This window comes from Chiroxiphia lanceolata, chromosome 4, assembly GCF_009829145.1.
Source record: "Chiroxiphia lanceolata isolate bChiLan1 chromosome 4, bChiLan1.pri, whole genome shotgun sequence".
Lineage (NCBI taxonomy): Eukaryota > Metazoa > Chordata > Aves > Passeriformes > Pipridae > Chiroxiphia > Chiroxiphia lanceolata.
In genome coordinates, this window is record NC_045640.1 from 61,100,704 (window position 1) to 61,124,247 (window position 23,544).

General features: G+C 37.2%; 1 protein-coding gene across 1 annotated transcript in view; it reads left to right on the forward strand.

Annotated features, from left to right (window-relative positions):
• Positions 1 to 23,544, forward strand: part of TTC29 (tetratricopeptide repeat domain 29) — a 124,890-nt gene that overhangs the window by 65,333 nt on the left and 36,013 nt on the right. The window contains 3 exon segments of the mRNA XM_032686337.1: positions 2,362 to 2,453; positions 7,932 to 8,055; positions 10,663 to 10,894. Of these exon segments, the coding sequence (XP_032542228.1) occupies positions 2,362 to 2,453; positions 7,932 to 8,055; positions 10,663 to 10,894 (448 nt within the window).

A 23,544-nucleotide genomic window follows, 5' to 3' on the forward strand; every position in this document is an offset into this window, starting at 1 on the left:
CCAGAATGCAAGCTTTATAGTTTTTCATTTTAAATGAAAATGAAAAGTGTGCTTTAATTGCAAGAGACTTTGGGTGAAATCCTCTAATGCTTATGTGTTAACTCAGCATTCTATCCTGCTCTCTCTCTTTTTTTTTTTCTTTGTATCCTGAATATTGAAGGTCAGGTATGCACCATAGGTGAGGAATCCCTCTTTACTTCCTACACATAAATGGATACTGGGCAATTGTAGCATACAGGGGCACTACACAGCTCCTTTCTATCAAGCATGTGTCCCTTTCTGTGTCCCTGCATATTTTCTGAAGCTGAAGGAGTCATTTGAAATACAGACACAAAGAATACATTTTCTAGTGTAATTTATCAAGTTTTCCTCCCTTTTATGTAAATGTTTTAAGTATTATTATTTCATCATTGTTTAGAATGAAATATCTGATTTGTGTACAGTAGTAGTAACCTGGGACCAAAATGAGCACTTCTCATCAATATGAATGAGTGGCTTTATTTATTTACTTCTTTCTTGCAGCTGTTGCAGAGACACAGTGAACCAACTTTTTACTTCAGCTACTCTGTGTGTGGTTTTTCCTTGGTTTTATCTGTACTTTTTAGGCTTTGTGATATCTTTGATAAAAACAAAATGTCAGTAGCTGAAGCCTTAGGTGCCTAAGTAAGCTTTCTGTGCTAGATAGCAATGACTAGAGGACCTGTGTCCTAGTTAATATTGTAGAGGCCAGTTTAAACTAGTTATGATTTCAGTCCAGTACGTAACATTTTTGAGACCTCCTGACAGTCTTATGGCAGGTTTTCTAATATGAGCACAATTATTACAACAAATATTGTAGGTCCCCTGAGTCAAATTCAATACTGAGAACTGTTTTTTTGGACACTTGTGTGCATTTTTGTTACCATCCTGGGTTATTAGAAGGATGCACTGTGGGCCCTGACAACGTTAAGTGTGCATTCAGTTTAGGGTGAGTTCTGAGCTGATGTGACAACTTCCTAACTGAGGTGCCTTTTGCACTCTTTTTGTCACATCTGATGCATTGATAACTCAATTGGCAATGACCTTCAAGTATAGGATGCAATGCTGGCATACATGAGAACACGACTGATAAGAAAGTACTTGAAGGATGATAAATAGGACAGTGCACGTTAATAAGTGCTACTTTTTGTCCACATAGGGCTTATATAGCTAAAAAATAAGAGCCATGTCTAGGCATACTCCTGCACGTAGTAAAACTCTTTCAAGAACTAGAAAATCTGAGTAGTGGGAAATAATGATGGAAATAGTGACATCTCTAGCATTAGCACACACAGGTTGTCTTCTTTTGAACCATGCACTTTGCCAATGACAAGGGATGCCATCTTAATAGAAAATGCCCTGTCTTTTACCTCGGTATAAATAGGCATCTTGGGGCATGCAGGATACTGTCATATCTCCCTGAGCATCTCCCATCCCCCTTCAGAGTTGGTAAATGACATTCACTACTCCTTTCTTGGAAATGTGCAAAAAGGATTTCCATAGAGAGTCTTTGGAGATTTCCTGTTTTCTCATGTGTGTAATAGATTGGGTCAAGCAACAAAGAGGAGGGGGGGAAAGAATAAGATTTAATTTTATATGCACTCTCCCATCATCACCATTGGAAAAAAAAATGGATGAGAAAAGAAATTCTGCGATACAGGTGATGTCAGTGTTAAATTGAATTAAGATCATGTGTTTTTGTGCAGAAGCTGTAAGCCTTCAGTTATGGGAAGGTTCAGATTAATGGAGTACATTCCAAACTAATGTTAGCCAACTGCTTGTGTGTGAATAATTACTCAGAAAAATAACAGTGTTATCTACAGGACTTTAGGCCCATATAGATTAAATGTATAACCTATAACTCAGTTTTTGGGCATCTGAATTGTACTAAGCTAATTTGTGGCAGATTAAAGAAAGAAAAAAAATACTAAATTGTATTTCAGCATATCATTCTAAAACACTATGAATGCAAAGGATGCCGTTCTTAAGATATTATCAGAAACTCATAAAAGCACGGGCTCTTAAATTAGTTTAAATTATGGATAGGGAAATTTATATTGCAAAACAGGTAGTACCTCTTTGATTTTTGCAAATTGCCAAAATACGGAGATTTAAGCGAAATGCAAGTTGCATTTTTCTGGTTTGCAATTATTGAGTGGTTTCAAACAACTATAAGTAATGATCAAAACCCAAGTCTCATTATGGCTATTTAGAGAACAGTTGTAGAAGGGGAAAAGCTTTAATTTTGTGTTCCATATGGACAGAGAGACTGGGAGGGGGGAAAGAAAAAAAGTGGAAATTCTTATCATGGTATTTACTGGGTCTTATTTTCTTGTTTCACAGATTTTGAACACCTCTTTAGCAATATTCACAGCACTTCGTGATTCTGCTGGCCTGGGCAGAGCATATGCAGCTGCAGCCAAGATCCTGGCAAGGTAGGTTAGCACATCCTTGTCTGACTGTCAGTGCAGATTCATTCAGCTGTGAAAGACTTCAATTGTTAGAGGTCTGTCGCTTCCCATTACTGACTGCTTAAATTTTAAGCAGTGCCCTTCTTGCAGTAAGTGACCATTTCATCTAAAGTTATTTTAAACTGGTACACATTTTTTGAAGTGTGTGGTCCTAGCTTTTCTTTACTTGTAAACTATAACATGTCCTTTTTATTCCACATTTTGGGGGCTTTTTAAGTTGTTGGGGTTTTTTTTCCCCCACAAGTTTAGGAGAGACCTTACTGAAAATAGAAATGCAAGCCTATTTTCCAGGTTTAAAAAGACAGGAAAAGTTGAAGAATGTATCCAGCTTCAGTAGGTGTCTCAGTGTAATATGTTCTGAACTGGAAGTTTCCATTTGTTGCACTCACTTCTGTGGAGACATTTCTGGTTTGTGCATGTGTACTTACATTTGTTGCAAATACGATGCTTGTGTTCAATATTTTTGTTTCAGCATCTGGCATTAAAATCTTTTTCCAGGTGAATTAGTTTGAAACTACTTAACTTCTGACACAAATGATTTTGACATGAAGTAGTCTAATGCAATTATCTTATGAAGTCAGGGAGAAAAGAGACTAAAATGAAGGTTGCAGCTATTTCTTGATTCATCCTATGTTTGGGGGCTTCAGTGCATATGATGCATGATAGAGGTTGGCAAATTGTTTATGGAGAAGGACTTGTCACCAGGTTTATTTCAGTGTGCAGAGCAAATTCTCCTCTTTGAGTTGGACCCCTTGTCTCTTGGCCTTTCAGAGCATATAGGGACCAGCCACAGCCACAGTTGTCTTCAGCTCTCTGATGCATAATTCGTGGCTACCCGTATTCTGAGCATCCTAAATAAGGATATGGGATAAAATACTCAAAGAGACACAGAACAGACTAAGAATACCAGGTCAAAACTAGTTTTCAACACCATCTTAAGCCTAACCAAGAAAGATTTGGTTGCTAAAAAAGCAGTTGTTACAAAGAGTGGCTTTGCAATGAGTACAACATTGTCTGAGCTCTCAGTAGCATTCATGGGCTCCTTGTATTCACAGAAAGCATCAGTCTGGGTAGAGGGTGTGTTAAGACAGTCAAGAGAATACTCCTAGTAAACCATGTATATTAATTTCCTCCCTATGTGATTTAGGCATTCTGGAATGAGGGCATATACATTTATTTACTCAGAACTTACAGATTTGGTGATCCTTCTGAAGTCAGTTTGCTAAATCCTTCATCTAATAGACCATGCCAATCCAAATCCTTATCTTAAAAAGGAATGACTAGTGATTTTTCTGCTGCATCAAATCTGTACTCCACTTTCTTTAGCTACCCAGGAATGGACAGCCTCACTGCTTTCCATTGAAAAAGAGGGAAAGCAGTAAGTAAGGAGCAATGAGAGGGAATACTAGGAGCAGTAAGACTCTCCAGTTTAGTATTTAAGGCATTCTCCTAGAAGAAGAACATTCTGATTGATTCAAGTGAAGGAGGAACTCAATTTCACACACAGGATCAGGGATTTAACTGCTAATCTATTGCACAGGTGAAGACCCAAACATAAACCCTTTCTCCAGGAAATGGCAGTCATATTTTTAGAAAACACATCTGGTGGTTGTGCCATGAGAACATTTACCAAATCAAACACCTTACATATGTAGTTGCTTTGAAGAGCTCTAGGTATATGATAGGCATTAACTGCTCAACCCTGTAAAATGCCATGATGATTCTCAGCAACTTTCAGTTATTTGAGAAACTTGTACGTAGAAGAGCCTGGGCAGCTTTGAATCACAGAATGATAGAATGATAGAGTTATAAAATAGTTTGGGTTGGAAGGAATCTTCAAAGGTCATCTAGTCCAGCCCCCCTGCAATAAGTAGGGACAAAGCCCCATTCTGCCTGGCCTTGAATGTTTCCAGGAATGGGGCACCTACCACCTCTCTGGGCAACTCGTTGCCATGTTTTACCACTCTCGTTTTAAAATATTTCTCCCTTATATCTAATCTAAATCAAACCTCCTTCAAACCATTACCCCTTGTCCTGTTGCAACAGGCCCTGCTAAACAATTTGCCCTGTCTTTATTATAAGCTCACTTTAGATATTTCTCTGGACTGAACAACCCCAACCCTCTCATCCTGTCCTCATAGGAGAGGTGCTCCAGTCCTCTGATCATCTTTGTGGCTTCCTCTGCACCCACCCAACAGGTCCATATCTGTCCTGTGCTGAGAACTCCAGAGTGGACATAGTACATATTGGATAAATGCATTAATTTATTCTGTCACTGCGGTTGACTGAATCTCCATATTCAGCTTGTTCACTTTTTCTTTACTTGTATTTGTACCTGATCTAGGCTAGACCTGTGCAACTAATTTTAAATTTTATGGATAATGTCTTTACAAAGAAAAGATGGCCGTTTCACAAAAATAATGTGTTATAGCCATAACATCTATGAGAATTTGCACTGATTTCCTTGTGACAGGTTGGAGAAAGTGACTGAGCCCTCCTGAATAGCTCAGAATCTGTCTGTGGCTTTGGAATATTTTGTGAAATCTTTGCTGCAGATGTTTCCAGAGACCACAGGAAACTGAAAATCTCTATCATGTGCATTTAGGCATGTCATTTTCCAGGGAAAAAAATCTGACATAATAGCATCATGTTCTTGACTTATTCTGCCAGTGTCCACCATGGTAATGACTTCTTGTGGACACATGATTTATACATCCAATTCCATCACATGAGCAATCCTATAAAAGGTGCATATTTTCATAAAAGTCTAATAGGGGTAAAAATCTCATAGGGCATTTTAGCATGAAACTGGAAAATGAGTTGCTGTAGATATGTAATCTCTTCTGCTGAAGTCATCATAACTGTTCTGTGGGATCATGAATGACTATATCTTTAGGAAATTACATTTTATGCATTTAGGAAGGTGATGTCTAAGGAGATAGAAAGTATATGGCTGTATAAAATAACATGTAGATTTTCAAAAGGAACTATAAAGTATTAGCCCTTTGAGTAGGAAAGACCTGTTTATCATGTTATCAGATCCTGTGCAGGATAAAGTGTTTCAGTAATCCTTTTAGCATAGTTTAAATATCTCAAGCTGCAGCGCTCTTGGAAGTACTTCCTTTAAAAAATTGTCAAACTGTACCAACCAATTGCTGGCTGGCATAAGTGAAGTTCTAACAGTGAGAAATACCTTTCTGATATGTATCAAATTGGTTTCTGAAAGAGGTTATATGCCCTAGCAATTTTCATATTTTCTATATGTGGAGCATAGGTTTTTATGTGAAATATAAAAAATGGCCAAAAATACATCAAAACATTTCTATTAATTCATGAAATTAAGAAAACCTTTTTACATTTTCTCCTGTCACTGATTCCATTTGCTTTATTACTTTCAGCCTCTAGCCCACAAACTTGGTGGCACAATCAACAAACCCCTTAGTGGCTGTTTCATCTCTGCTCTATTTGATTTCTCCACTCTGAGTAAATGATTAAGTTTTCATGCATTGGTTCAACCAAAATCTATGTTCACTCAACCACATCCTTTATTGATTACTTCTACTGCAAACAGTAGGCCAAGTGTGATATACATAATTGGACAGTTGTCAGGGGATGTGGGTGTTAACAGTCCTGTTTTCCCAATTGGAAACTGGAATCACCTTGATACACAAATATTCTGCACTGTTTCATTCTCATTCCTTGGACCAAGGAGTCCTTTTCCTCAGAATATATGTTTTTAACTCTCAAAGGTCTGGTTGAATGGATTTAATGATTATACCATATAATATGCTCTTCAAGTTGCACCTGTGCACTGCATATAGAAAACTAGAAAAACTGGAATTAATATTTGTCTAACACTTTAACCTTGTCCTTTAACTTATATAAATCATATTCTCTATTTCTGCAGGGAAAAGTTTGATTTTCTCTTCTTAGAAAAAAAAAAGATTAAAAAATATGCATTTCTAATCCTAAAATTTAGAAGCCTTTTGACATTTGGCAAATGTTTACAGTCCGGGTTTTTTTTGTATTCTCATGGTATTAAAATACTTAAATTAGGAAAATTTAGTAAATCCAAGTCTGCTTATTGACAACTAGGCTTTACAATAGCATTTACTCATTTACTTGAACATTTCAAGAATGTTACTTTGCAATGTTTTAGCATCCTTTTGTAGCAATCTCGCCCATCTCAGTCACATACAGATAGTCACTGCAATATTGTAAATTTGCAGCTAAGCTTTGCTGTATTTCCTGTTTCATGGCAGGCTCTACCCTTTATAATTACTCTGGTAGCATAAAACAGGGAATTGCAGACTTCTGCCAGACTTTGAAAGCACATCTTCCTAATATAGTTTATAACAAAAACTGTAATGTAAGTAAATGCCAGGCAGTCATTTGCTACAGGAATATAACTTGAAAGTGGTTTAAAATGGTGAGAAAATAAATCACAACTCTTTATCACTTACAGAAACTTCTGTTTCTGTGCATTTCTTAATTAAGACTGGATTTTCTGTCTTGCTTGGTGCCTTGACATTTAGCATGCTACGCTCCTACATTAGTGACTCAAGTTCATGGCTAATATTGAGGTCAGCTGGAGTAACACTTCAGCCTTAAAGGGAAAAGAGCACGGTGCCTTACTCACAAGCAACCACAGATGTCCATCTTACATCTTGCAATCACACTGCCGAGGTCTTATATTGTTAATATGAGTGGCTTTATTAAAAAAAGGGAAATCTGCAAGTGTTATTGTCAAAGTACATTAGCCAATTTTCAGCTTAGATTCAGCTGTGACCTCAGGTTGCTCTAATCTCACTGGGATTTGGGGGTGGCACCTGCAATCCATACTTTATAGGCTTGCCTGTGTGACCCTGGTAACCTTTGATGCACCCAGCCAAAGTGCAGTATTACACTCAGGGAAAGGCTGTCACCCCCAGAACTGAGAGATAGTGCTGTTATGGAGCTGCTGCTGCACCACCAGGGTTCTAGAGCATGAAATGGCAGCTCTGAATGACAGCAGCACAAAAAGTCTTACTGAAAAAACAGCCTTCTTACCTCCTTCCCTTGTTTTGTCAGGATGTGAGGTCCACCTGTGTTGAAAACGTTGTCATCTTCTCAGTAGAAAAAAAATGAAAATAATGAAAAGTTCAAAATCCCTGTTAAATCATCACCTGTGCTTTCATTCTTGGATTTAAAATATGACCCAATATTCTGAAGAAAAATTTTGTTACATTTTGTTGAAAGGATTCAGTTCTGCCCTCAGACATTCTGTGTGGACTAATCTCATTGGGCTCAGCGCAGGTAGTGCTAGAGGCCATTTGGAAATAAAATTAAGTCATGGATGAGTCGTCACAAAGTAAAGTTACCTCAGAACAAAGGGACAGGTCTTCAGCATCTGGAGAAGCCACCTGAGTAAATATTTAATTTTGTCCCTGTCCTTTTCTTCAGTCAGGGGAAGTCAGCTGAAACTTTGAAGTACTTGGGAGAGTTTATGAAGGATGCTGAGAACGCTCATCTAAGCCAAAGTGTGGTGGATGCAAATGTATTACTTGGGAAAGTTCACAATGAAAGAGTAAGTACTGGTTGCATAATGATCTTAAGCAATTTGGTTTACTTCATGGTAAAAAACTGATTTTGCTTGTCAGATGACCCAGTAGGATTTGATCAAAGTACCGCTTACAAGAGTTACCAGAAGAGAAGGCACTGTTTGACTAAATAAAATATGCCTTAATTTTTTTGGAAAAGGTGGGAATTTCACACCATATTTAACACGGAGGGTATTGTTTTTAGAATAGATGAATAAAACCTCCAAATTCAGATCATGATAAACCTCCAGTGTTGTGAAAAATCTGTATCCAAATTACCTTTGAGGCCATACAAGCCCATAAAGAGTCATCAGTTAATGCAAATGAAATTTTATTGCAATATACATTAATGTATGCTGCATTGCATACTAATAAGCCGTTTTTAATCTTAGCTTGATTTCTTGTCTACATTCTCTCAGCCAGATTTATGAAATGGGTGCTAGCAGCAAATAGTTTGTCAAAGGTCTGTGCTAGTAGTGGAAGGCCTTTCTATTCTGTATGCCTCCATGCATCTTTGATTTGGCCTGTTTAAATCAATAGGAGGGCAGTGATGGAAAATATTAAGCTGGAGGTAACTAAGACACTCCCTTTATCACAGTTTCTAAATTCTTTTTTGAAGTGCTTCTTTCAGACCCATGTGCCAGTCTCAGAACAGTTCCGTTGGCTGCCTATCTGGGTAGCGTTTTCCATGCCTACTGTATTCCTTACCATGTCTAGGGATGCAGTGCTTGCACTGCAGTAGCCCTTGGGTTTTGAAATCACAAGGGTTAAAAACTTTGCTGCAGAAGTGAAAGATTCATGCTGAGCCCTTTAACACCTATTTTAGAGCTGAAATGCTGCACAAAATTATTTAAATACAGTAAGTAATAAGAATTTGTTCTGCAGACTGGACAATGTGGAAATTAGGAAACACTTTCACTTTGAATAAAATAAAAATAGAAATACCCTTTCAAAATCACCCTTTCTAACCTCTGTTGTCTATATTTTGGTCATAATTTCTACGTGTAATATATTGAACAGACTACTTACCTCTTTTGACTTATACTACCCCCAAATGCTTTTTTTTTCCGGATTCCTCTTACAGAGAACTTCCGTCTTTCTCCTCTGCATTCTTGATGCATGCTAATATTTTGTTTGACCTTACCAGATATTAGAGCAGTTTTGAATTTAGGAGAAGCCACTGCAGAACTGGGCATGTTATTTCAAGGCGACTTTCTTGAGCCTTAGTAAACTAGAACCCACTAAAAGTTTCAAATAGTTCAGGCAGTATGAAATACCTCTCATTTTCTAAAGAATTCATGTCATTTGCTATCACGTAACCATTCAGATAGTATTATTAGGTCCCTTTGAAATTCCTCAAAGCCTTGCAAAACCCCTCCTTTCTTACCTTTTTTGACAATCTTGAAAAAATTGTCATCTGATTTTTTTCTATAATAATTAAGCATTAGACAAAACCAATACTAGAGCATGAAGCTACTATCCACTGTCATACCACTGTGTAATACCAATGTAAAATGTACTACTTTTCAAGGCTAGATTATACTACCTAGTTTTAGCGAGAGATGGTATTTATTTCCCAGCAATTTAACCTCTTCATCTTTAGATTTCTTCAAGTCTTTCACATATGCTTTGTTTTGGTCTGGTGGTATGTTACATTTTAAATTAGAAGCTCGCTCCTCCAGCTCTTCTTTTGACTCCATCTCTGATACTTACTCAAAGTAGATTCATGGAAAAGAAGAAATATGCAAGAGATGAAGAAATATGCCAATAACTATTTTAACTTTTCATCCTACTATGATTTTCCCTAGTTTTCTTTTTATTCCCCTTTGGTCAAGAATTTGAGAAGGGTTTTTCTCCTATATTTCACATAAAAAAATAGTTCTTGTTTTAATTGTTAGTTCTTCTTAATGTATTATCTGCTGTAGTTTATACTCCTTTTTACTGGATTCATAAATGTTGGATTTTTGTATTCTGCAGGATAAAGAGAGAAATTATTTTGGGTTTTTTTAGCAACAGTTGACATACATTTCTCCTACTGTTTCTCTTTTTCGTGATTAAGAGTAATCCCTGAGGTTTGGTATGCCCTTTTCTTCACCCAAAAATGTGTAGGTTTTAATTTCTGTTCTTTTCAGTGCTATAGGTCTGTCACTTAATTGTTCTCTTTCTTTCCATTTTTAGGATTTTTTTTCTAAAATTTAGTACCACCATAAATTAGGACCTTTCCTCCCACAGATATATTGAATGTAATGAAACAATAGTGATAATTTCTAAATGGCCTGACTGGAATCAGAATTAATACTTAAGCACTGATATACTTGTATTTGTGTGTTCAAAATACTGCACAGATAACCAAGAAACAATTCAGATCCTGAGAAAGATATGAGCAATGCTCATCTGGATTTTAGGGGTCAAGGAACAGCAAGGGAGAGTGATTTGCTTAATGCCCTGCCATGAGTCATTCTGTGGGCTGAGCTCTCCACTGCAACATCTCTGAGGTGCCAGAGGAATAGGCTCTAATGTCAAGGTAAAATACAGGTGACTACAAGTAGTTTTTAAAATTCTTTTCTTTTTTTTTTTTCCCTCTTCTTTACTAGGGGAACTATATTGAAGCTTTTGAATATTTCAGTCAGGCTTCTGAGGCAGCCAAAACTTTAAACAGCGTGCCCTTAGTGGATGAAACAAAGGCTTACTGTGGCATTGCAAAGGCTCATCAGCTGATGGTGGCGTTTAACAGCCATGTAGCAGCAGAAGATCCCGTCAGCCTCAAGTACCTGCTGGCATGGAAGGAAAACAGAAGTGACATGTGCACTGACCCTCTTACAGTCGGTAAGGCATTGGTTATGAAACACATTAGAGCTGTATTGTCCTCAACAGTTAAGTCATTTTTCTTGTAGAGCTTTATGAAATTATTTCCTGGGCTTAATCCTTGTGCTGAATGGAGGTTAGATTTACTCCTTTGAGTGCTTATTGTAAAGGCTGAATTAAATAAGTCAAAATACAGGATAGCTAGTAGGAGTTTCTCTGGATTGCAACTTACTTTTTTGGTGCTGTTTGCAAACAGTGATGTATTACTTCAGTCAAATATCATTATTTTAATCTTTACAGAAAATAATAATAATCTTCATTTGCAGTACATTTTCCAAGTGCATCCAAAAACAAGTTCCCTGTTGCTAAAAATTAGAAGTAATTGCTGCTTGACGTAGTTCTGAATCCAGAAGAATGTGCTGGTTTATTTTTTGTATCCCTATACTTGACAATGGAGAGGAAGAGAAAATATAAAAACAGCTCTGGTTTCTTTAGTGTATTTCCTTGTCTAAAGTGGAGTAGAGGAGGACTTTGTGTGGAATAGACCCCTGTCTTCATGGGTTAAATTTTCTTTGCTCTTTTTCCCTTGTACTGTATATTAATACAAGACAAACTTAATTATGCATTATCTCCAAGTATTGATAGTATTAAACTGTATCGTGCTGGGGAATGAAAAGGGATAAAGCTAGTCCACCTTGAAACTTTCTTCTCTGCATTCGTGTGAACAGTGTGAATCTGCAGTACTGTGGAAATAAATGGCATCTGGGCCAAAGTTATAATATGGGCCTTCAGAGTTATGGTGTTATTCCCTCAGGTATCATACTTGTAAAGACAAAGAACTGTTTGTCTGCTGCTTTCTTCTGTATCTCCCCCTTTCATAGAATTGGAAAATTAAGTATAACTTTAGTTGTAAATTTATATATAAAATAAGTGGTAATTAAAGATATTAGCAGTTTAACGGGGGCCAGGATACCAGAGGCAACACTAGAAGCTACTGAGAATTGTTGAACAAGGACATTCATTGGCATGCTGAAGAGATAAATTAGATAACAGTGTTTTAAGTTCTAGTGATGGTAACACTTTTACAATGGCTATATATATATTTGTGATTTTTATCTCAGTAAGTGAATACCTAGCACACTCACAGATTTTGTTGACTGTCAGAGTTGGGTGCATGTCTCCTGTGTAGACCTGTAGTGCAGATGCCAAGATTTCCAACAGAGATGGCCAAAGAAGGATCCAATTTTATACTCATTTCATATGAGGATCACTAACTGTGACTGATACAAATAGGAGGCCAGCAAAAATCAACAATGGCAACAGCAAAAAAAACCAGGAACCTTGAAGAGAGAGGATGATCTCTGTTATCTCCAATATGTATTTTAGTTCTTACACCTAACGAGGTTGTCTGTTCAACTTTTGTACATTTCTTTCTCCAGTCAGTTGTGAAACTCATTTATATCCTGAAATATGTACCTCTTTAAGCTCGAGATTCAGGCTCCTCTTTAACAGTACTTCAGGGATAAACAGAGTATGGTTAGAAAAGCCCTTTATGTCCTGGCAAGCATGGTACCAGAAACAAGTTTTGCCTGCTGAGATTCTCTTCCTTCTGTATTTGTGCCTAGTTTACCCTCTGTTACTTTCGGTATTGCAGTTTTCATTTCAGTTCCAGTTCGCTCCAGGAACCCTGTGGCTACTGCATATTTAGCAGCTCTTCCAGTTCAATATCATTCTTCTCATTAGTGCTCCAAGCTTACTCTCATGATACCCAGATTACATCCAGGAAAACATAGTGTCACACTGTCAGCACAATCTGTAACATTCTTCAGTTTTTGTGTGCCAAATCTCTCGTTAGTACTGGCATTACATTTTTAATATCTTTGTCTGGCAAAACATGACCTGGCACCAGTTCAAGATTAGGATTCACTGCCTTTGAGTTTCAGGTACAGCCTTTATTCTACCTTCCAGGAGACTGTCTGTGCATCCTATGATGAACTCATCACTTAGGAAATTCCTGCTGTGATAATAGAGCAGTATTTCTAACTCTTTCAAACAGCTCAATGTCAATAATCTACTAGATTTTTCTCAGTCTTTTTCAGGATAAAACAGATAAAGACAAGAATACAATGGTAGTTCTTAATCCACAGGGGAATTTAATGAAAAGGAGAAGAAAGGTAATAAGTTTTTATTTCTAACTGTTCTGACTGAACATTTCTTCTGTGACAAAGAAATAAAAGCAGTTTCTGTATTCTTAGGCAAAAGAAATACTTAAGCTAGTGGAGGAACAATTACATTTAAATTCAAGTGCTGCCATACACCTTATGTCTTTCAACCAAGACTTATTTTCTAAATCAATCATTTCAATAACCAGGCAGAAAGAACCATTAATTACTCAATTTACCTCAACATTTATTAATAAAATACATGTTTTGACCAGAGTTGTCATGGACAAAAGGGATGGGATTGTCAGAAAACAATGTTTACATAAATGGAAAGGGGGATGCATTTATATCTATTGGCTTTGACTCATTTACCTGACATCACTTACAGGAGAGTTACCTATGCCTTTGTGAGATGCCACTGCAACAACAAATGTGTTTTTATTGTTCTTTTTATGTTTAGTCAAATGTATAAAAAACATTATAAGCAGAATCAGTTGGCAAAAAGGCTTGTGACTCCATGTTAAAGCCTAAAAAGGAACCCACAGCTTGACTAACATTGTCTGATGAGAAAACATTTCACTGGTCTTTCAATAAATAATCTCTTGACTTGCTGCCTTCTAGAGGAGAGAAGAATAATTAAAGGTGCTGAAGGCAGGAAAATTTTGAATCTGGTTTTGCATATTGATTACATGAAATGCTGACCAGAAATTGTTTTCTGTGAGTCTGGCAACTCTTAGTCCAGATCATTGCATCTGGCAGGGCTGTGCCTCAGCAAGAGCCCTTGGATGCTGGAAATCATTTAAACACTTTTGAGAGTAGACTTAAAATATATTGTTTTCTTGAGAAATAGTATGTGCTTTTGACCACAATTTAGATTTACATTCTTTGACTTCGGAGAACTTGGCAAAATTGACACACTTTACCACAGGTTTTCTGTGCTTGTTTTGTTGGAGTTTTCTTTATGATGGTTTCAAATGCTGCATAAATGATTGTCCTTATTCATGTCATGAATTGTGAAGTCTTATGGTCAATGGAATTATCTTGCATCATCAACTTCAGCATGATTAGGACTATTTCTGGCATTCCACACTTGAGCAGCCTTCAGCGTGATTTAAAATGCATGCACCAGCTAAACCTATATAACTTTGGAAAATACAATCTAATAAGCTTTTGTTCTTACTCCCAAATATGTAGTCCCTCAATATTCTTTCTCTAGCTTCCTCTCATAGATGCAAGGAATGGTACATTCCCTAGTGTGATTGTGTCCTTTTTGTTGTGTGAAAAGTTAAGTTTTCATCCTACTGATTCACATTTTTCAAAGCGCTTCAAGATGGTTTGTAGTCATTTCTCTGTAAAACGTTTTTGGCTAGCACAAAATTACTAATTTGTTTAAATATAGCAATCTTACCAGGTGCATTTTTGATTGAGCTTGTATGTAACTTTGTCATTTGTTAATAAAAGGATTATCCCTCAAGAATGGGAAGGTCAGAAGTGAGATATGAGATCAAAGATTATGTTACACAAATTCAGTTAACATTTCTCTACTGTAACTTACCACAGCTGTGTAATTTATGGGCCATTTCGGTAATAGTGTCCAACAGCAGAACAGTCTGCTTCATAATGTGATAAACTGCCTTTTTTTACTGTCTCTTCTTTCTGAAGTACACTACCAGGAAAACTTCTAGCATTGCAAATCTTGTCTTTCCTCCTCTAATAAATTTTGTGGGTTACCTCAAATGCCTATTAAATGAAAATGCCATGACACTGTACCCAAAATGCTTGACTGCAAATCCAACCCTGTCTTCATGTGCACTTTGTATTTGCCCAGTACCTGCTCATTGGTGCTTGCAGATTTTTTGATCTCAGAAAATTTAAGATTAAGAAAATATGTGGTTCACTGATCAGAACTAGAAAATAGCAAGCCTTTGTACCTTATAAAGATGTACATCCATTACATAGTTCTTATATGATGTCAGTGGAAAGGTAGAGGCTTGTGTTAGCATGTTCCTTTCACTGCATATTTCAAATCTAAATCTCTGTGAGAGATTTTGGGGTATCACGATACTGATGTGAGACTGCAAGAATTGTGCACATGTGTGCACTCCCTCAAAGCCACTGTTTTGTGTCTGTTATATTGTTTGGAGCATTTATTAGTCAGTAAGTTCTATTCTGCAGTTAGCAAGCACAGAAGGCAAATATCTAGGCTTGTGTGGTGACTGAAATTAGCACACAGTCTTAATGTTTTCTTTTGGCATGTTTCTTCTTGATAGTATATTAATCGGGTTTGTAACTAATTTGTCAAGTAAAGATCATTAAATGTATATGCTATCAGTGACAAAGTAGCGAGACTGAGTTTGAACTGAGGCCAAACTGTGATTGTTCTTCCCAATCACTGCTGTAAAGAAGATGGGAATGATTCAAACCCTTGATTTGGAAGGCAGCCAGGATGCCCATGCCTCCAAACAATCTTTTGGGCACCCCTTCCCTCTCAGAGGTCTGTTTGCTGTGCAAGAGTCTGGAGATAGGATCTGTCATGGACTCTGCTTCAAGCTCTGTATGGTTATGGATTATGTCAATAGTGAGTTATAAAAGTGGAGAGTTTATTTAAGTTTGCAGAATGTATTGTTAATATGACGAAAATAATGAGAAATCGAAAGGTGTTTTCTCAGAAAATGCAACTGAACACGAGGTAAGGAAATTATCCACTTGTTCACACTGGTAAATAAGAACTATGACTTTAAATTATGTAAAGTAGGTGTGTGACCAAGTACAGACTGCAAGGCTGTCCCTGTGCCAGAGGCACAAAGGCTCACTTCTTAATAAGCGTTTTGAAAGTAGTTCAAAGGTTTCCATGTCCCCTACAGTAATTCTCAGGATGGCTTCTGCACATTTTTGTGGGGTTTATCAAACAGAATTATTTGCTCACTTCTGGAAAAATACAGTGGTTAAAAATGCTGAAATATATACATTTAGGAAACCTAATAGGAAAAAAAAAAGTTGAGAGGTGATTCTGTCATTTGTCTCCTTAAAATTTTCTAAACTTGCGCTTGCTCTTCTTATTCATATCACCTAGCACTCATCACTTGCTAAATTTTATCTTGTCTCACCTTTAGCTTTCAAAAGTATCAGTCATTTTTTGTACTGCTGTACCTTTGATAGGAATGCCAGATATCTTAACTAAGTGTTGAAATAGAGCATGCTTATGTATAGATGTTCATGGCATGGAACAGGTGTGTTTCTGCAAAATCAGCTTTATGTAGTTCATATATCTTTTGTTATTGATTATTAACTGGGATTCGGTTTTTTAAGTATGTGATTAAGTCTGCTTAGTGATACACACTGATATTTTTAGAAAGTGAGAGTGATTATTGCTTGGACTCCAGAAAGAATTAAGTGTGCAGCAAAGGACTGAAGGTGACAGGGAAGTTTTTCAGCACGTTGTGATCAGTGACCGGATGCACCAGATTCTCATTGAAGAGTCTGAGAACACAGTATAAACATCTGTGTCAATTTTTCCATGAGTTCAGTAGATTGTTTTATTTACTTTTGATGGCTGAAGTTTGTCTGAAAAAACATGAGAAGGGAGTGCTTATAGTCAGTGTTCTTGTGCTTTGTACAAATGCAATATCCAGGGAGTTTTGCTGGGATTTCTTTTTAAATATCAACTTAAATAGTTGGGAATTGCTAGACAGGACCAGGTGTGTGGATTGACAGTACCATACTTGGGAGGAGGGTTCATAGAACATTTTCATGTTGAACCATAATGTGTTAGAAGTTTTTTCACAGTCTTTGCCAAGGGTTGGCAGTTCATTTATGTCTAAGTGGTGGTAAAGGTTCAAAAAAATCACTATCATCCTGACTGTGTGATTGTGAATGTTCTTGTCATCTGTAGTTACATAAAAACATTTTAACCAGAGGAGAATTTGGATCTCATCTAGGTTTTTTCCCATCTGATACTTTCTATGGAAACATCTAAATCTTGCCATGCATTTCCTTTAGACACATCCTGTGCTAAACATTGTTGGCATCCAGCTGTGTTTTCTCAGACAAGCTTTCTAGATCAGCGGAAAATGGTTCCCTAAATAAGGTGAATTGTTCTTTCTTGTGGAAAAGAAAGTTGGAAGTGATGTTCAAACTGCAGTATATTGTCAGACCCTTTAGTGTAGCTTTATGCACTGAACTAGTGTAGTCTTGTGCACTGCACTGTTGGTACTTCTACATAAGTGGAGTTCCTTACCAGTTAAAAAGTGAAAATTCTCAGGGCAGGGTCTCAGTCCTGCTCTGATTTTATTGGACTCTTGAATGGTTCAAAAGAAATTGAAGCTCTTGCCCAACCACATTAGGTCACTTCTGGAGAAATCCTTGAATTGAGGCACCTCAAGTTTTTAAGTTTCACTGCCAATGAAAGCATTGACAAAGAGAAGAATCATAAAGCAGGAGCTGTTCTCTGGCAGTCCCCTGATGTTTGTAGGGCCAAAGTAGGAATAGCCAGTTGGCAAACTTTTGAAGTGGCTCTAGTGCCTCTCCACAGGCCCCCTTTCCTTTGCTGCATATGTGAGCAGAGGTGTGTCTAGTGGTTTTATGCTCAAAAAGGAAAATGGATCCTCATAATGCACCAAAGGTCAGGCTTTTGTGCTTTTGTTTAATATTGAGATGGTTGTTGTCACTTAGAATTTGTAAAGAACCTTTTTTGGTGTTGTCTCCAAACATGCCAACCAATGCAGACCTCAGGCCACCATGAAAACAGTTCTCTGCTGCAAACTCTTCTTTACCCAAAGCTTCCCAACAACCTTGGGACACAGAAAATCAAAGCCAATACAAAGAAACTGTATTCAGTGCATATTTTCTGTAAGAGAACCCTCAGGTCTTCTCAGGAGTCACAGTCAGTGTATCAAACACCTTCCCTCTCCTTGGTCTTCTAAGCCAGTTTTCTTTTCTGCATCTTTGAGAGGGTTTTTTTCTGAAATGTTTCCCCCTGCCTAGCTATATCCTTTTATGTTCCTCTTATGTTTAAGTAACAAATTCCTGTTTGTATTAAGACTGTGATCTGAAGACAGTTGAGATTTACATGATTTACATTTAGAATGAGCAATCTGTATAAAAAAGTGAAGTGTCATACACCCACAATTTCATGTATGTATGAAACACTATTTATTTTGCCCAAAAATCCACCTGTCTTTTTATTCTTTTGTGTAATCATCAGAGATATTTTGTGATTTTTTGAACTGTTTCTGAAACATTTATTATCTTTTTGTTTCTCTTCATTTCCTGTCTGTTCTCTTGTTTTCTCATCTGTTCTTTGCTTTTAAATTGCAAGTTATTCTCTGTCCTTCTTTAGCCCCACACCTTCATTCCAAATCCCAGTTCCAAATCCCAGTTTTATACATGTTTATGCCAATGTTTAGGGAGTATAAGTCAGTTAGCTCTATACCCAGTAGCTAGCATCTCAACTTATACACTCTTAGGTGTATCTTTTGTGCATGTAGTAAAATCAACAGGAGTTTTTTGAGAGTTCTGTTCATCAAGCTCTGTGTTTTTATTGTGTCGTGATCAGAGCATGCAGTGGAAAGAATCACACTTCTTATTGAGTATCTTAATAAGTTGGGTAATAGGAAATTGTGAAGTATCAAAATGTCCTTTAAATAGATCTTAATCACCTGTGTGAATGGATTGACTAAGTTTAAGTATACGACTGGGTGATTAATTAGCTTGAAGATCCAAATGCATGCTTAAGTAGATGACCATGCCTCTAGGCTCATTCACTTGTTTCTACTCACTCAGTTAAGCATTCAATATTGTCTATAATACAGAATATTCCCATTTAAGGGCTCATACAAGTCTTGCCACAGTATTTTCCATAGTGTGTCATACAAGTACGTCATTTTGAACACGTAGCTACTATCCCACAATACTGACCTTAGTAAATACCAAATAGAGTAATTGATATGGAGAAATTGTTCTTAATCAAAGTTTTTTTTCTTATATTTCCATGTTTGGTACAGTGGTTTACTATGATTACTTTTCCTTAAAATTCTGGCATATTTTTTTAATTTCTGAGATGTAGCTGCTACAGATACTAGTCAAATACAAGGTAGCTGCTGTCAGCTCCTGTGGGGAATTAATCTTCTGCAGCAGTTTTTGCAATGGGAACTGCAAGTGCCCAGCATCTCATAAGTAAACCTTATGTTTATTCATTTGCTAATGGCAGTGTCTGTGAAAGCCAATACTCAGCCTGTGTCTTTTCTATGAAGGTGTGTTTTGTGCTGTCTGATATTTATAGATCACATGAACACAGACATCAAGCTGTCTGGTCGTGTCTGCACATCTCAACTGGGCATCTGTTAGTGTTGTGCATTTAACTAATTGCTGATATAAAATTGAAGCTGTGAAATGGAAGATGAGTATGCTATATGGCAGTCTTGCTCAGCTCACGTTGTGCACCCAAGGAATTTGAGGAATAAGGACTTCAGACCGTACCTGAGTAGCCAGTGTCAAGGAAAAACAGAATGTTCTCGTTGATAGGAACCAGGAGAGGAGAGGTATGTGTGCTGCACAGTATTTACTGACTTCTTGGGTGCAGCACTTGCAGCCCTCTGTTTATCTGACACTTCAGTCTCCTGGTGGAAAATGTCACTTCAGGGTGCTATGGAACCCAGTCTTTGACTCCAGAGTCTTTCAATCTGCCAGACAGTATCTTGAAATATGCAATTCCTCAAGAGTGAGCTTGTCCTCACTGGTACCCTTTAGCTCAGTTCTGAGAATAATATTAAAACAAATTATATTTTATTTTGTTGATATTCATACAAGTACGCACATTTATGCTGAAGTAAGAAGAGAATTGAGATAAAACATTGGTGATTTCAAGCATTAAGAAATCAATTGATATATTGAAGGATAACTGGATTTCTGTTCTTGTCTTCTCTTATAGATCTTGAAAAGGCTCCCTGTTCATACAGGGGAAAGCAATACTTCAGTTGCTGTATTAAAACTGTTAGTAATGACTGCAACAAGTTAGCTGTGATTACAAGAAAAAAGATAGCTCAGGCTAATGACATGGAATTTGATTTAGATAAATCTAATTTTGCTGTAGTTCAAAATATTTCTTTCACATACTTTGTTAAGTTTTTCATGATTGTACTGCAATTACATTAGCCATTTGGAAGGTGGGTGTGCATGTGGAGTACATGTACATATATATATATCTGTACCTAAAGGGAGAAACTGTATGGCAAAGAGAGGAGAGTGTTGTATATATGTTATAAATTGTGGGCCAAATACTGCTTTTTGTTATGCCAATAAAATCTTATTGATTTGAGGGGGTGGCACAAATAAGCAGAATTCGTCCCTCTGAGCTGCATTATCAAAAACTTGAAGGCAAGCAGAGGTTCAGATAACAGGGGGAATTGCTAGGTATGATATTCATGCTGGAGAACATAACCTAGATGAGAGGGAGGTTCCAAGTGAGGGTATTCTAATTACTGGATTTTAGTGTATCGTATTTTATGTTTCTAAAGAGTAGTGTTTGAGCACGTGTGCTGCTACTCACTATTCTTATTTGTAGTATATTTAAGGAGCGATCATACAACTAAAATATGGAAGGTGGAGGAGGAGTCCTAATCCATCCATAGGAAAATACGGGGTTAAAGTGGACTATATTTTAAGCAGTGTTCAGTTGACTTGCTGTGTGGGGAGAGACTGAGCAGCCCTGGCTAATGACTTGTAGGTACTGAATCCTCAGGTCTCTCAGGTGGTTTCACTCGGCCAGTTTCAGCAGAATGATGAAAAGGTTGAGATAAAATAAACTGACAGTTGCTACTCATCGCAGGCAGCAAGCTGTACCCTGGCAGATGAGACCCTGGGAGCCCTCTTTTTTAAACAAAGGCTTTCACTGCAGTGAGCAATGAACTCCACACAAAAAAGGAAAAGGAGAGAGAGATTGGCAGCTGGTGACCGACAGGAGGAGGGAAGGGAGGGAAACTGAGAAACACAGCAATTGTTGGCTAATTAGAAGCCATTCCCACCTACTTAATACCAACCCATTAAGCAGAAAACACTTTTCATCTTACTCTCGCTGCTACACATGACATTATACTCCAATCAATACCCTCCCACTGGCTGCCCCACTGCCCACAAATGAATACATTGCAGTTCAAGAATGCAGTAATTGAGTTGAGGCAGTGAAACTGCAGCTCACAGTCAAGATCTTTCTCTGAAGATACGAATGTAGTGATTGTGATGCCTGGATAAAGAAATCAAATCCCTATATTGACAGCTGTCAACAACTGGCAAATGGGTGAAGTCAGCAATGAATCCATTTTGGTTTTGTATTGAAGTGACAATAAGTGGTTTTTTTCCGAGGGTTTTTTTTTCCCATTTGAATAAGAGATATAGAGGGTTTGCACCCAGGTGTTTAGATTTCTCAGGGCATTTTGAACTCTGATCTTCAGTTATACCTACAAAATATATATATATATATACACATCATTATGAGCATGCAACAATGCATGTCATCATATTTACAACTGCTTGATTTTATTTTTTTAATTATTTTTTTAGGCTACATTTCCTCAGGCTATTTTTTAATTTCATTTAAGTCTTCCTATGGTTTTTAGGGGTGACCTTAAAATATACAATTTGGTCCAGCATAGTACATTGTGCAGTAGGATCTTACATTTCAATCATTAGAATCTTACATTTAACTTCTGTGTTTAGATTCTTGCAACATTTTTTTTTCCAAATTAAATCCCTTGTTCCCTGAGCCATCTGGAGTTGGTAATACTATGCACAGTCTGCAGCATAAAGTAATACTGTGCAGACTGCAGTGTAATTCTTTCTTCACGCCAGTTTTGTCACCACAGAATCAAAACAGCAGGACACTGTTACTCTCCCTCCTTGGGTAAGACTGAAGAAGATATCAGTGGAAGTCTTTTGAAAGTGCTGGAAGGAAGTTCCAGTGCGAGACACAACATCTCTCCATCCCTTTCAATTCCAGAGTGAACTGAGTATCAATTCAGGAACTAAGATTCCTTACAGTGCAAGTTTGAAGACATCTTTTGGATGCAGATAAACTGCATACTGTGACATCTGATATTTGCAGGAAGAGGCAACCAGCACGTGTGCTACTCATTGTTATAATGTTTGTTCAAGTACTTCTGCATAATTGTGTAATCTGCTGTTAACCTTGCCCAAGCTGAGCCTTGAATTCTTGAGTCAGGCTTTATGGCTGTGCAATAACTTAACCTGCTACTTGGATCTCTAAACATTTAGCAGCTTGTCTGTATCTGAGTAAGAACAGTTAAAGCTGAATGTTGTCAATAAGGCTGACACAGTAGCCAATGTTTTGCCGCTTTTAAAATTGTAAGCTAAATAACAACAAACTGCTCCTTTGTTGCATCTTTCCAGTTGTTTAGTAATATTTTAAGCTTATTGGTTTAATTATAATTAATTTAAATTCAATTAACTTATTTCCTAGTATTATAAAGCACCTTGCAGTCACCTTCTCTGAGTATACTCCGTGGGTTTCTTTTGATATATGTTAATGGCACTCTTAGAAAAAGATTTGTCCTCAGTACAATCTGTAAAGAGGAAAGAATCGCCTTCTGATGGAGAGATCTGGAATCTTCACCACTTGAGAAGATGCAAGAACCCCTGACACAGGAGTTAAATATGATAAGGCATGGACACAGAGGTTTTATTTACTTACCTGCATAGGACAGTCAAAGCCACATTTAGTTTCCACATAGGTACAATCTACTTTTTAAAATAATCTGGTTCTTGCATTTGTCTCTGTACACTATGGGACTTTGGTTCATTTAAACACAGAAGTGTACAAGTTCAGTCTCACTTTGACTGGATGCCAGTTAGAAGGATCAGAGGCAGGCTAGGGAAAATGTGGAGAGCAGTTGGCAGTCTTTCTGTTTCTCAGTGCCAAAGCCTGTGGGGTTAATTTGAAGATACTCAAATCACCTTGGCATCATCATCTCTAGTCTTTTCCAGAACTGTGGAATTTAATGAGCCAGGACAATAAGCGTAGGATCATAGAAAAAATAGTAATGGAAGGGACTTTAAGAAGTCACCTTCTGCAGCCCTACATAGAAGCAACTGTATTAAAGTAATTTCCTAGAGAAGTTTGTCTTTTCTGTTCTTAAAAAAATCTGTCAGTTGATTTTCCACAGCATCCGTGAGCAATCTATTCTAAACAGTAAAATTATGGAAAAAGATAGAAAGCTTTTCTTTTGTCTAAAGCCGTGTGTAATTCAAACAGTGTTTATTCTATCCAGTGGAGGCTTCAAATTCATTCCTGCAATCTTTGCAGAAAACTTGGAGAAAGGAATTATCTTATGCATACTGGTGTTTAGTAATGAATTTTATAGTGATTTCTGAAGGTTTAACGTTATAATGATTACTTAGGCTAAGTATTAATTATATATGACAGAACATAGTTCTTTCTTATGAGCATGACTGATGGAAGGAGGTAGAAAGCTGATGTAAGGATCCAGTTTCCTTTTT